The 13,407-nt window shown below is 37.2% G+C and overlaps 1 protein-coding gene across 4 annotated transcripts in view; it reads right to left on the reverse strand.

The window, feature by feature from the left end:
• Nucleotides 1-2,976: 2,976 nt before the first annotated feature.
• The window catches only part of LOC107082266 (protein transport protein Sec24B-like), a 33,286-nt gene continuing 22,855 nt past the window's right edge, over nt 2,977-13,407 (reverse strand). For all 4 annotated transcript variants that reach the window (XM_015370873.1, XM_015370887.1, XM_015370880.1 and 1 more), the window contains 5 exons: nt 13,036-13,173; nt 11,833-11,937; nt 9,482-9,574; nt 8,867-8,970; nt 2,977-3,844 (listed from right to left, as the gene is read on the reverse strand). In XM_015370873.1, the coding sequence (XP_015226359.1) occupies nt 3,730-3,844; nt 8,867-8,970; nt 9,482-9,574; nt 11,833-11,937; nt 13,036-13,173 (555 nt within the window). In that variant the 3' untranslated portion in view covers nt 2,977-3,729. The remainder of the gene's footprint in view (nt 3,845-8,866; nt 8,971-9,481; nt 9,575-11,832; nt 11,938-13,035; nt 13,174-13,407) is intronic.

Below are 13,407 nucleotides of genomic sequence, written 5' to 3' on the forward strand. Positions count from 1 at the left end.
TAGCAAGTTGCTTTCATAGCAGTTAAACCTGTAAGTTAGAGGTTGGGCGCTCCTAACAGCTAAAGTATCTCAGTGTTGCTTTAATGGGACATAATCCAGTTGTAATGGCCTGAATTAATTTCCAAAAGGGTTGAATAATAAATGTTCAGATTCTCCTTAGCGTGTGAAGATTTATCCTCATGAAATGATCCCTTTTTCTCTGAAAGATGCATTTCAGTGCATCCGTATTGCTCTGTAGGAGGAGACATTTGGAGGGGAGGCTGTGTGCAGGGCTGCACCAGCAGAAAACCAGAGGTTAAATTTAGCAGAAAGAGCAGTTCTCAATTATTTGCCATTTGATACGAGAGTTTGACCAGCTGTTGATAAATTTCAACCCTTTGGTGTTCCGTTCAGAAATGTCACAACAAGCATCTGGCATGACCAGAGGAGCAGCTTTGAAATTTAGAGAAAGTTTGCAAAATACGAGTGGATCCAGCTGGATCTGACCAGACAACATGTTTACCCATATATTTGGTTTATAAAACATAAAAAAACCAACCCTATCTCTCCACTTCTGCAGGGCTGGCACTGAAAGCGTGACCAGAGGAACTATTTGAGATTCCAAGGCAGCAGTTTCCATGTGAGCAGCAGCAGAACATATGGGAACCAGATCCGTTTAGCATGTTTACTGCAGACTTTAATCTTTACCTCTTTTAACAGCTCCTTCTGAAGGGAATCCACTCAGTTAAAGAAGGCAGTCAATTTTCACATTAAACCTCTGCTAAAACGTTCGGATAGAAAGTGAAACGTTTGTTTTGACTGGATTTTTTACTTTTTTGACACGAGGAAAATAATGGAGGAAAGAAAAGATTCAGCATGATTATTTCATGTAACTTCATAGATTTGTTAATGTTTAAAGTGTTTCAATATCAAAGCAAAAACTATCAGTACCTTTTAACTGATTTAATAATTTGTCATTTAAACTTTATTGCTTATCATTTATGATTTCTATACTTTATACATTTAAATTTCAATTTATTCGATTTAAAGCAAAGGATGCAGTCAGTATTAAAGCTGAAAAAGGCTGACGTTCCTCAGTGCTCCCGATGGCCTGAAGCAAACATGAATTCTTTGCATTCATTAAACTCTTGAGTTTTTTTATGAAACCACAAGAAGGAAAACGTCCATCCTGCTGGAAGTGATGAAAACAGAAGCGGAGGAAAGGGGAACCTTTCCCGCACTGAGAGCTTGAAGCTTCTACTGCTGGATTGTAAAAATTGTTTTATTGCTGCCTGGAAGCTAATGGTCAGCACCTCACTAGTTAGTTAAAAACATACCTGGTGGTTTGTTGGGGTGTAAGATTACGTTAAAGGGTTGAGCAATGATCTGAGAGACATTCTGGCAGCACATTTTTAATCTCTGCAAACAAATCCAACCTCACTGCAGCCGAGTTGATCTATAGTGCTGCATTAAACTCCAGCTCTCTGATTGGTTGCACCTTGGAGGTGGAAAACAAAAGGATCCTAACTAAATTAACATCTCTTTTGGATAATGTTACCCACCTCATGCATGAAGCTATTGCAGAACTGGAGAACTCCTTCAGTGACAGTCTGCTGCTCCCTAAATGCACCAGGGAGCGTTATCACAGATCCTTCCTCCCAGCAGCTTATAACCATCCCTACTCCTTTATAACCATCCCTACTCCCATTAGCCTCAATAACTTGTTACATTCATGCTGATTTTCACAGTTTATGCCTTAATCAGTTAAATAACATGCTGCGGTCAATTTTCAAATCTTTGTTGTTGCCATTTTCACATATCTATAACTGTAAAAATGTTCACAGCTGTATATTGGTTATTTATTCTCTAGATACACATTTATATTGTAAAAACACTGTACAGTACAGTATTTTGTTTATTCTTTAATTATCTTACCTATTCTGTTTTTTTTTTATACACTTAAGACCCACATTTGGGGGAAGTGATAGGAAGAGGGACAAGGGTCAGCACCCCCCTCCTTAGACATCTTATGCAAAACATTACCTATTGTCACCCAGGTGCAATATTATCCCCTCTCACTGTGCAATAACACATGCCAACTACTGTGTAGTCTGTATAATTTACAATCTTTTTATATTGTCTGTCATTTTTTTTTTTTTTATCTTTAATGACATCTTGCTTTAACTCTTTGTACTCTATATAAGCTACTGGAACCAGAATTTCCCTGAAGGAAGTAATCCCAAGGGATAAATAAAGTTGAGTCTATAAACATGTTCGCTATAACCTTTTTCTTCTGCTGTAACACAATTTCTGCAATGTAGGACAATAGATTAGTTTCTTTTCTATTCTATACTATAATATGATGCTTGATTGTTCTGCTTCTTTTGAATTCAAAATCTAACATTGCTGCTTAATTTAAAGCCTGTTGTATTAAGCATATATAGAAAGGGTTGATTATTAGTTAAAATACTCAACGTCACAATTAACTATCCATCCACCCAATGGGCGAGAGGCAGGGTACACCCTGGACGGGTTGCCAATCCATCACAGGGATTGGCAACCCGTCATCCCATCACAGGGCAACACAGAGACAAACAGAACAAATTCTAAGTAGAATTTAGAGAAACCAATTAACCTAACGGTCATGTTTTTGGACCATGGGAGGAAGCCAGAGTACCCAGAGAGAACCCATGCAAACTGCAGAAAGACCCCACTGCAAGGCAGCAGTGCTACCCACTGCTCCACTGAGCAGTCCCACATTTAACTAATTTATCAAATATTACTGCAGTTGAAATAAAAAGTTAAAAATTAAACATGGCTCAGAGGTTGGTCAAGTTAGGGGAATAAAATCAAAAGAACAGTTTAATGTTTACATTCTGTAGCTTTGGGAAGTCTGGGATTGATTCTAAGAGAGGAAATCAAAAACAGATGATTTTAAAAAACGACAAATCGACATCAATTCAGTTAAACATAAAAGATGAAAAAAAAAATGTCTTTTTTATGTTTTTATTTAACAAGCTGGTTCATAAATTATACACATAAAAGATTTGTTTTTTTTTTCAGTAGTTACAAAGTGGATATCGACTGTAGCGCCTGAAAAAATAAAATCACCATGAAGAAACTTGCAGACGGGTGAAAGTTCATGTTTGATGAATCCAGAATCCAGTCAGCGGATTAGAGAAGACCGGAGGTTTAAAAAGCCCTTCCAGCCCCATCGTGTCTCCAGACGGCTGTCGTCCAGCAGCAGACAAAACCCGTACATGCTGTTAGCATTTCCAAGCACATGCTGAGCTCTTGTTCTACGGTCTCCAGTGTGTTCAAAAAGGGTGGAAAGGTAAAACTTAACGTGATTGGGTAACATTTTCACAAAAGGAAAAAAAAAAAAAAAAGAAAAGCACAGGCTACATGTGAGGCTCCACAAAAACAATCTGAACTAAGGAAGTGGCTTCTTCATGGCTCAACTCTTGGGATCGCTGGACTGAAATGGTTCAATGAAGCAGAAACCTTCTTCTTATTGATCATTCAAAACCTTCTAACAGTTTAAAAAGTCTCCCTCCTTTCTTTCTGACAGTTGAACTGCTGACTGATAAACTTCCATGGTGGATTTATTTACCATGTCTCTCTAAAGGATGGAAAGGAATCCCCCCTAAAACTGGCCTGGCACCAGTGTACAGCACACCAGGCTGGAGTCTCTTCTCCCTTCAGTGTGAGGAATGGAATGTCTGAGCCGTTTCTCAGCCTGATGGGAGCCTACTTAGGCGTTTGCTGCTGGATGTGCTGCAGGAACTCCTGGTAGGATGAAGCCGACTCAGACCGGTCCTCCACCAGGTGCTGGAACAAGGTTGCCTTGGCTGAAGCATCGTCTCTGCAGGAGAAACAAACAGTTTAAAGACAGCATGGTTTAACCCCCTGCACACTTTTAGGTTAATTTAAATATGTTAATATTTAATTTAAGCAGTAAAACCCACCAAAAAAAAAAAAAAAAACTAAGTGCCCTTTTTAAACCGACACAAAAACTATTTTTCTTAAAGAATGATTGAGAAAAATGTGTAACTGAATGCTAAAGATCCACCATTATGGTTTCTTTATTTTTTAAACAGATGCTAATTATTTTAACATCCATCTAATAATTTGTGCAGCTGGTTGTTTGGGACCAACTCTTGAAGACATATAGCTTTTTCTTCTTACATTTCCATAATAAAATGACACAATAACAACAAATGTTACACACTTATCCATTTTTACAACAAAAGAAACAACAAATCAAGCAAAAACAATAATGATAAATAACGAATGGAGGGAGCAGCAATGCATGATTTTTACAGAATATCAAGGAATGGCTGCTGAATGCACTAATGAATAAGTAAACATGTGTGTCAGCTGAAGGCAATAAAAAAACAAAAAGCAAAAAAACAAACAATAAATTGCCCCAAAATTTTGGTCGGCTCATCATTCGGTCTGCCTCTTAGGTAAAAACAATGATTTAACAACAAAATAATTATGAGCTCATCTACATAGTGATAATAAGAATAAAATTTTTTTACTTTCTCTATTTGAATGTAGTTTTTACATTGATTAATGTTTTAGATTTGCAGCTAAAAATCAGACTTCCTGTTTCTCTTTGGAATGCCTTTAATGTGATGAACAGGCTACCCTCTCTTTGCAGCCTTCCAAAGTGGGAGAGGCATAAGAACAAAACATTAAGTGAGAAATACGCATCAGTCGTTCAATATTAGTCACACTAATAAATTTGCTAATTTCTATAATTTCACGAGGTTTTAAAAAACAGAAGTGTGACCAATCAGATGTGACAAGGACTTCATGAACCATTACAAGTGATTAAAAACAATATTAAAATGGAAAAAGCTTTATTGTAAAGTATGGTGATGGATCTGTGATGATGTGGGCCATTTTCCCCTCCAGGGGCCCTAGGAACCTTTTCAGAGTGCATGGCTTCTTAAAGATCCAAGAAATAAATCTGGTGACCTCTGACCTAAGGTTGATTTTGGTTCTTTAAGCAAACAACATGATGCATAAGATCAAAATGGCAGAGGAATGTTTCCCCCCCCCCTCAGATAATCAGTCTTCTTCTAAGGTCATCTGGCTCCATGGAGCTAAAGCCCAAATGACACCTTTGGGCTGACCTGAGCAGAAGACATAACTGATGAGACAGAATTCTGCTTTTCTCCACCTCTTTAAAGCATTATGAAAGAGTGCTTATTTTGAATAAGTCGTTCATTACAGAAGTACAAATAATTCTGTTTCATGATTTTATATACCGTAAGTAATTATAATTAGTGTTTCATTCTACATGAAAAAGAAAAAAAACTTTCTTTCCTAAACGTCTGGTGTGACATCATGGAGCAGCATTAAAAGTGAATTAATTTGCCCAGATCTTTACCTGGGAATCCTATAACTTAGGATGGTGGTAAAAAGTCATTGCAAAGGTGGGTTAAAACCATTCCTAATTTAGGAACACTAGACAATATATAAAACCTAGAAAAGAAAAACAAAGAATGAAATCCTGTGCAAAACCACCAAAGCTTTTAAAGATAAACTAAAAAAAGGTGTGACTTTAGGAAAACATCAAGTCATCCAACTGACTCTTAGGAGAAAGACAGGATTCCTTCCCAATGTGATCACATAGTTCAACATTTACGTAATCTAAAGTAAAAAACATGCGTCCAGTTCAATAGCAACTATCTTTCCGCTTGAAAATATGCCTTTGTGACACTGGCAGAAAAAAAACATAAAAAAATCTATTATTTAAACAAGTTGTCGAGATGTCTGAAGTCAAGCTAAAGGAAGAGCTTTAAACTTGACGGACCTCCATTTTCATTTTAGATTCATTTCAGTGAATGTCAGCTCTACTGTCATTTCACATTAACTTGCAAACAACCACTGAAATGCCACTTGGCTCCTTCCTCCTGACATCAGTGGCATAAACATGGGGTTGAACAACAATGCCGCACCGCAAGCAGCTTAGGAAACAGAAACAATGCATTCCCAGCAGATGCCATTACCACTACTCTCAATCAGTGACCTCACTGCGTTTTCATTCTGGAAATAGACTTCAGTCGACCTCAGAATCGTCGACCCTACTACAAACTGTCCACACCCAGTTTCAGTTTGTTAAAGTCCTTGGATCAAGAAAACAAAACAAAAACAGGCATAAAACTTTCAAACATGATATAAATACTAATTTACTTTTTGCTAATCCAAAAAAAAAAAAAAAACCTGCAAAACTGACTTCTAAAAAGATGCTCTATCCTTTGTCCACAAAATGTGACTGTTGCAGCTGGCATTTCAGCTACTGAAGCAATCACACGCACACAGAAGAAACAGTGTTGTGTAACTCCACGTTTCACAAGAACCAGTTCTAAACTTGGTTTCCACATAATAAAACCTACAAATTCCCACATCATGTGTTACCGTATATTCAATTGGAGATGTTCTGATGCAAATTTTTCTCTCCTGATACAATTCTCATGCTTGTGCTGTAAATATCGGCTGATAAGTATGTTATATATATATATAATCCTACTAAGACTGCAAATTTAAGCTATTTATTTCTAAATATAACAGTATAAATAAACAGTAGCATGCTCCGTCTCAGACAGGTGTCGGGTTATCAGCTCTTTGCCTGCCTAAAATAGCAGGTGGCAACACAGAGCAGCTGTTTAAAGAGCGGCAGAGATAACTGTGTCAGAACTAACCGGTAAATAGATTCTTATTATAAATTAAATGGTATCGGATCAGTGCCTGGACTCCAATACTCACCGATTCCGATGCCAGCATTTTCGACATCATCAGAGGCATTTCCCATTCTGATATAGGTATAACTCTATATTAGATATAGTCGAATAACCAACTTCATAAAAATGTAGGCGGGTCACTTTGTGTCAATAATATCATTAATAACATCATTCTGTAAAATTAGCACTTCTGTTTCCGGGGTGATATTTTAGAGGCGATAGCTACAAGTGCCTGCTTTTATTAAGTAGCGTTTGCTAAACATTTAACTTACCTGTGCAGAAGAAAAGAGGCAACTGCAGGCTTTTAAGCTCCCTCGCCTCCATAAGTCAGCACTAATGTTTAAAAACGTAACCAGTCATTGCTATGTTTTTGTGGCCAAAATTTGAGAAAGGTCAGGCTGAGATAAGATATAAGAGAGAAGATATATTTTCCAGAGCTGTTAGGGAGGTAGGCCTGGGCGTTAAAACCAGATTTTTACCGTTACCATCATTCACTATGATAACCAGCTACAATTTTCCCATGTCGGAAAAGAAATAAATGTAATTTTGCTGTTTTGCCTGTGTGCACTGGTGGCTGCTATTTCCTTCCCCTTTAAGACAAGGCAGAGTGTGTGAAATCACGCATCTCCACCGATCCAGACAGAGGCGTAAACAAAGAGAATGGCAGATGAGCCCAGTGAAGAAGCGTCTAACACAGCTGTAAATGAAATTACATCAGTTAATTCTGTGATGGCGTGGCAGACCGGTTTAGGATGAGGGTGTGCAAGTTTAACAATGCTCATTGTTCTCAATGCACGCTCAGTTAAGTGGCACGATAATTACACCATAGATGTTGAGAAAAAGAACCCAAAATACAAAGTTGAAAACTGTCTGGACTACCTAAAGCAACACATCCAACCACCACTACCTACTGACAGCCGCTCTGTTGAGTTCAAAGATGCGCAAAAGGCTCCATTTCCGTTGTGCAAAAACGCAAGAGAGGTTACATTTTTCCCCTGTTCAATGAGACATTGTTGAATCTTTAAACCTGAAGAGGTACAAGACTTTAATATCTAATAGAAAGTAATCTGTAATGTGATTGATTCAATAAATAAATTATAAAAAGATCAGTTGCATTTCTTGCACATGCCTTTATTTCTGATAGAGCAGCCAGAGCATTTACTGTTGCCAAGGTAAAACTTTCCAGTTTATTGTGATATTGATCAGAGGTCATATCGCCTAGCCCTGTGTAAGTAGTATGATTTAGCAACAGGTCTGGCCTAACACGACTCCAACCTACAATATTCCTTTACGTTTTAGACCCATTAAAATGTGTTAAACTATTATGTAAATGCATTTTTTTTTTCAGTAAAACATATTTTATCCTGAACCAATCTAAAAGTGCTGTACATGTATTTTTATTTTAAATTTAGAGTTTTGATTCAAGGCTTATAGCTAAGATTAGATTAAGACAATACATCTAATCTCTGATTTTTTTCCTACAAAATCTGATTAACCGATTTTTTTCTTCAATTAGGTTTCATAATAAAGATAATATATTCCTTTCAAAACTAGCTTTGTTTTCAATCTTCCGCTCTTGGATGTGACCTTAATTTCAAGGGCAACAAAAATCAAGCAGAGAAAAATGCTTGTAAAACAATCATGTTTAACAACAGACAATAATAAAATAACACACTAAATGCTTGCAGCTAGAGGTGTCACAAAATGAGCTCCTTTATTAGTTAGGAGTATATATCTAAGATCAAAAAGCGATGAATTGATGTCACTGAGAATCCAAACTTTCCAAAAATGTAATGGCCATAAATAAAAAATGTGCTTAATCAATTTTATTGATCAATCGCCCAGGGGGCTTTGCAGCAAAAGTCCCGGAACCACTGATGTAGCGTATAAATCCCATTAAGATGCATTGGAACTTGTGATTGGAATGTAATGTAACACAATCTGAAGACATTTAAAACATGTGAATACTTTTGCACTTTGGTCAAGCACAGATCATTTCAAATGTAGTAATAAAAAGAAATATGGAGACATAAAAAACCCCCCCAAAAATAAGTTTTATCTGGACAGAACATATGGAGGCCTGGTTGCTCATAAACAGCTACAGAGAGAGGTGAGAATCCAGTTGTGCTTACTTGACGATGTGGATCGGAGAACTAAACGCTCTGTTGTCCTGCAACCAGCCCAGAAACGCCCGGACTCTCTCCGACAGAGGGGTGTGCAGCTCAGGAATGTGACTCTGAGTGTGACAGAGGGAAGAAATAGGACAACCACAACATCAGCCAACACTGTTCTTACTATGTCCCACACTATGTGCTCTGACTCCTTCATCCAGGACACACAATGTATTCAACAGAAACATTCCTGTGGCTGGAAGTGCGGGATTGTAGGTAGCTCAGGGAGTAATCATCCCATTGTTTCAGAAATAAAACGCGGAACATAAACAAGAGGCTGACATGTGCTGTTTGTTCTGGGTGTTGCCATCACGCCCACAGAGCAGCGATGACTAAACTTTCTAGGTAGCTTCTGTTTGTCAAAAAGCTTCAGCAGCAAATTTGTTCTGCTGTATGTGTGGTTTTCTTTACAAGGTAAACAGAAAAAAAGCAAATCAGTCATTTTTTTAGAAGTGATGAATTGCAAACTGCAGAGAGGGTTCATGCAAGCGTTCAGCAGAGTTTTCTATGCATTTTGCTGTTGTGATGCTGGTAGATGAGATCAGAAATGCTTTTCCACCTGGTACCTCTACTCACCATGTTGGGAGGTATTGAAGCGTAGTTGGAGCAGCCCAGAACATCTCTGATAAACAATTCGTTGCAGCTTTTCCCGATCCATAGATAAAACACCTAAAGATAGATGGGAGAACAGATCAAAAAGGAGAGATGACTCCTGCATATTAAAAATTTCAAAATTCAGTAGGCTCACAGACATAACGCTTAAATTCTAAAGTCTAGAGCCCAAACAACATCCTAAGAATGTTATCAGTAGGAAATATAAAGGATTTATACGGCCTTCAGCCATTAAAACAAGAAAGCACTTCCATACATGGATAATGACGCAGCGTTTGTAACGACCCATCAGGAAATCTCTCACTGTAAACACAGGAGAGACTGATTTCTTGACTCGGCTGCATTCTAGCTGCTTATTGACAGAAGAAAATAATGGCATGGTGGGGTTGGCGGGATAATCTATGCCAGAAACGTTATGGCTTTTATATGAGGATAAACTGGTAGGGAAGGTGGAAGCCTCTCTGTAAGAGACCTTTTCGCTTTAGGATTATAAAACCTGTCTTTACAAACAAATGTATGTACATATTGTATCATCAACACATATTTTTGTTGGTTTGTAGTGTATGTGTGCTGCAAGTCCTAAAACCTAAAGTCCTTACAAAATATTTGGACAGTCTCTCCCAGCACAGAATGCTGCATTACACTAAAAACAGACGCTACATCACAGTTAGTCAGTAGCTTTTATTTGTTCCAGTATGGGCAATTTTTGTGCACCAGTAGTACACCTTTCACACACACATTCACACTTCACACATAAAAACACAAGAAACACATAAAATATTTTAAGAGGATAAAAGTAAAGTGGATAAATAAATATGTGAAGTGAATAAATGCGTAGGCCTATTTGGTGCAACCTATGCTTTCCCTAGTAGAGTTTAGCAGCTGAACAGCAGAGGGAATTTACCAGGTGGCAATAGTCTGACAGCATGTGAGACCGACATATTGTCTTCTAATAATATTTTTACATTACAGTACATTGGAAATTGTAAGTGTTTCACATATTTCATTCATCTTCTTTTTTAATCAATAATAGGTTCATGTTTTGTTAAATCTTAAAACTCAGTTTAACACTGAGTAACAAAACATTATTTTATTTTTTTTTACTCAGTAATCAGTACAGCGGCACAGTTAATTATTTTTCCCAAAGATAAAAAATAGATCTGCAAATTGTGGAAAAATATGAAGCCATTTCTTACAGAAAAATCCTCTTCATACAAGAGAGGAAACAGATTTTTCGAAGTAAATACTTGGTTATCGATTGATTGTTGATTGATAAAATGGATCATCCTCATAATAATTCATTAACTGATAAATCTCCTTGCTTTTCTTCAATCTTGAGCATTAAAGCTGATTCTAAATCACTGATTTAAAAGGAAGCAACAAGCAAAATTCATATATAGAGGAAACAACTTTAAGGGGAGGCCATAAAGCTGAGTCAGACCACTACAGTGACTGCGGCTGCAGTTTTTCAGCAGGTTTCCCAGATAAGAAACGCTTTAGTTTACCCTTTGTGATCTATTTTAAAACAAATGCTAAATGGCCTGTACTTATATAGCACCTTTTTCCAGACAGGAGGCTTGAAAAAAGCGCTTTACTCTACATTCAGTCATTCACCCACACACTGATGGTGGCAAACTACATCGTAGCCACAGCTGCCCTGAGGCTGCCGTACACTGGCGCCACCAGTCCCTCTGACCACCATCAGTAGACAACGCGGGTGAGGTATCTTCCCAAAGACCAAATTGACAAAGAAAGCTGAAGCCAGTGCTTGAACCGACAACGCTTTCATTGCAGGGCCACTGCACTGGCGAACAGTGGCGTCAGATACAGGTTGCAGCAAATTGCATAAATCATCTCTACCTTCCAATATTTGTGGTGAAGGTTTACCCAAATTAATGCTGCACGTAACCTAATCTTTACCACCAGGACTCATTAGATGCATTAACTATGTGGGAATCATTCACATAAGACAGGTTCATTGAAAAGGGATCTAAAATAAAACAGAACATGTGATTTAATGGTAGAAATTAGCAATTTTGTGTCACAGAATGAATTAAAAACTGAAAAAAGACGACATTTTCATGTTTTCTCCATTCCTAGTTACAATGGATACAAAAAAAGAGAAAAATACTGAGTTAATGAATAAAAATAAAACAAAAGTCAAGATTGAGGAGACGAAAAAAACAAAACTAATTAGAAGTTCAGAGGAAGATGTCAGGGACGTTTCCAGAGTTTTACAGAAGACTGTAGCTTTTAGTTAGAAAGAAGCCAGGTGATAAACATTAAAATATTAATGAGAAATAACCATTACTCACATTGCCACAGTCCATGAGGAAGGCTCCATCTCTGCTAAGTCTCTCAGCAGAAAGATGCAGCAGTTGGGGCTGAGGAACTACAGCGTCATTCAGATGGAGCGCCCCCTGCAGGTCACACACAGCAGTAAAAGATATGGCTTTGAGTAACGAATCAACTGTGAAACGGTAACACTGAGAAAGACTCCAGCAGGTAAGAAACATACAGTCGACAGTGTGTCAAACTTAAGTTTTCTTTAGTAAAACAACTCTAATGCATGGAGAACACAACATAAGCAGATTAAACCTAACATACAAGGGATTTTTTTTAAAAACAGAGATGCAATATTAAAAATGTTATTGGTCCCGATTGCAAAGAAAATTCTAGATTCATTATAAGCGACATTAGGCCTAATCTATAAGGGCAAATCTGTTCAATCTATTTCTATTATGAAACATCATGTGATAGTGACACAATGTGAAAAGTCCCTTTTTTTTTTTTAAATGGATCAGCATCAATCATCTGTAACTTTTTCACACTGCCTCAGTCAACAGCTAAGTGGAAGTAAACAAATAAAAATGGTAAATTTCTAATCTTAGAGATGAAAATTTGTTTTTAGGATGGGCATTTTAACACAATTATTTGATATTGCATCATGTTTACATTCATATATGATCCTTGATTGTAGAAATGAGTTTATTATAACTAGGGCTAGGTTAAAAAAAGCGATTTAATCAATTTCGGATAGATTCCTTTACATTTTTGCAAAATTGATGGGTAGGGAATGAGATTGATTACTTTTATAGTGATACGTGTGAAGTTCACATTTTATTTACAAGTTTGCACTTTGTGTTTAATATGACAGGAAAAAAATAATAATTACATGAGTATTTTGAAACACAGTTGAACCACTTTCATTATTGTAAAAACAGATCAAAGCGATTTAGAACTTTATGAAACAAAATCAAATCGATTCAGGACTTTGGCCAAAATACCCAGCCCTAATTATATCCCCTTAAAAGAAAAAGAAAAACTCAAAACAAAAGAAAAAATAAAGAATAATGATAAAAATCTAAGCAGTATCAGCACAGTATAGCAATTGCCAGTTATCCAAATACAGGCATCGGGATTGGATAGGATGTGAAAAAAAGTGGATCGCTGCATCTTCTGGTTTTAATAAGCCAGCACATAAATATGTTTTGGTTTGATAAGGGAATAAATCCCACCTGGTCAGACATGTTGTCCAGCCTGTAAAGGTCGGGATGAACCATCCGCATCAGCTGAGGCAGCGGCTGCGTCTTAAACTCACACATGGCAAAGATGCGCTCATCCAGCCGGGTGCTGGTACCCGTCCGTAGTGCTTTCTGGAACAAACAGAAATAATTCCAACAATTAATTTTTCCCCTTTAGGATTAGTGGATGGATAAATATAAGATGGGAGAGAAGAATGAAATCTTGTCTAGATGGCTTGATGAAAACCATTTTCATAAGATAGATGAGTAACTGACAATAATGGGGAGATTATGAGAAAGTAAGTGTAACAATAGATGGATAATCAGTTTAATAATTGATTTATAAAGATCCTTAAAAAAAAAAAA

The sequence above is a fragment of the Cyprinodon variegatus genome, unplaced genomic scaffold, assembly GCF_000732505.1.
Source record: "Cyprinodon variegatus isolate N-32 unplaced genomic scaffold, C_variegatus-1.0 Scaffold2, whole genome shotgun sequence".
Lineage (NCBI taxonomy): Eukaryota > Metazoa > Chordata > Actinopteri > Cyprinodontiformes > Cyprinodontidae > Cyprinodon > Cyprinodon variegatus.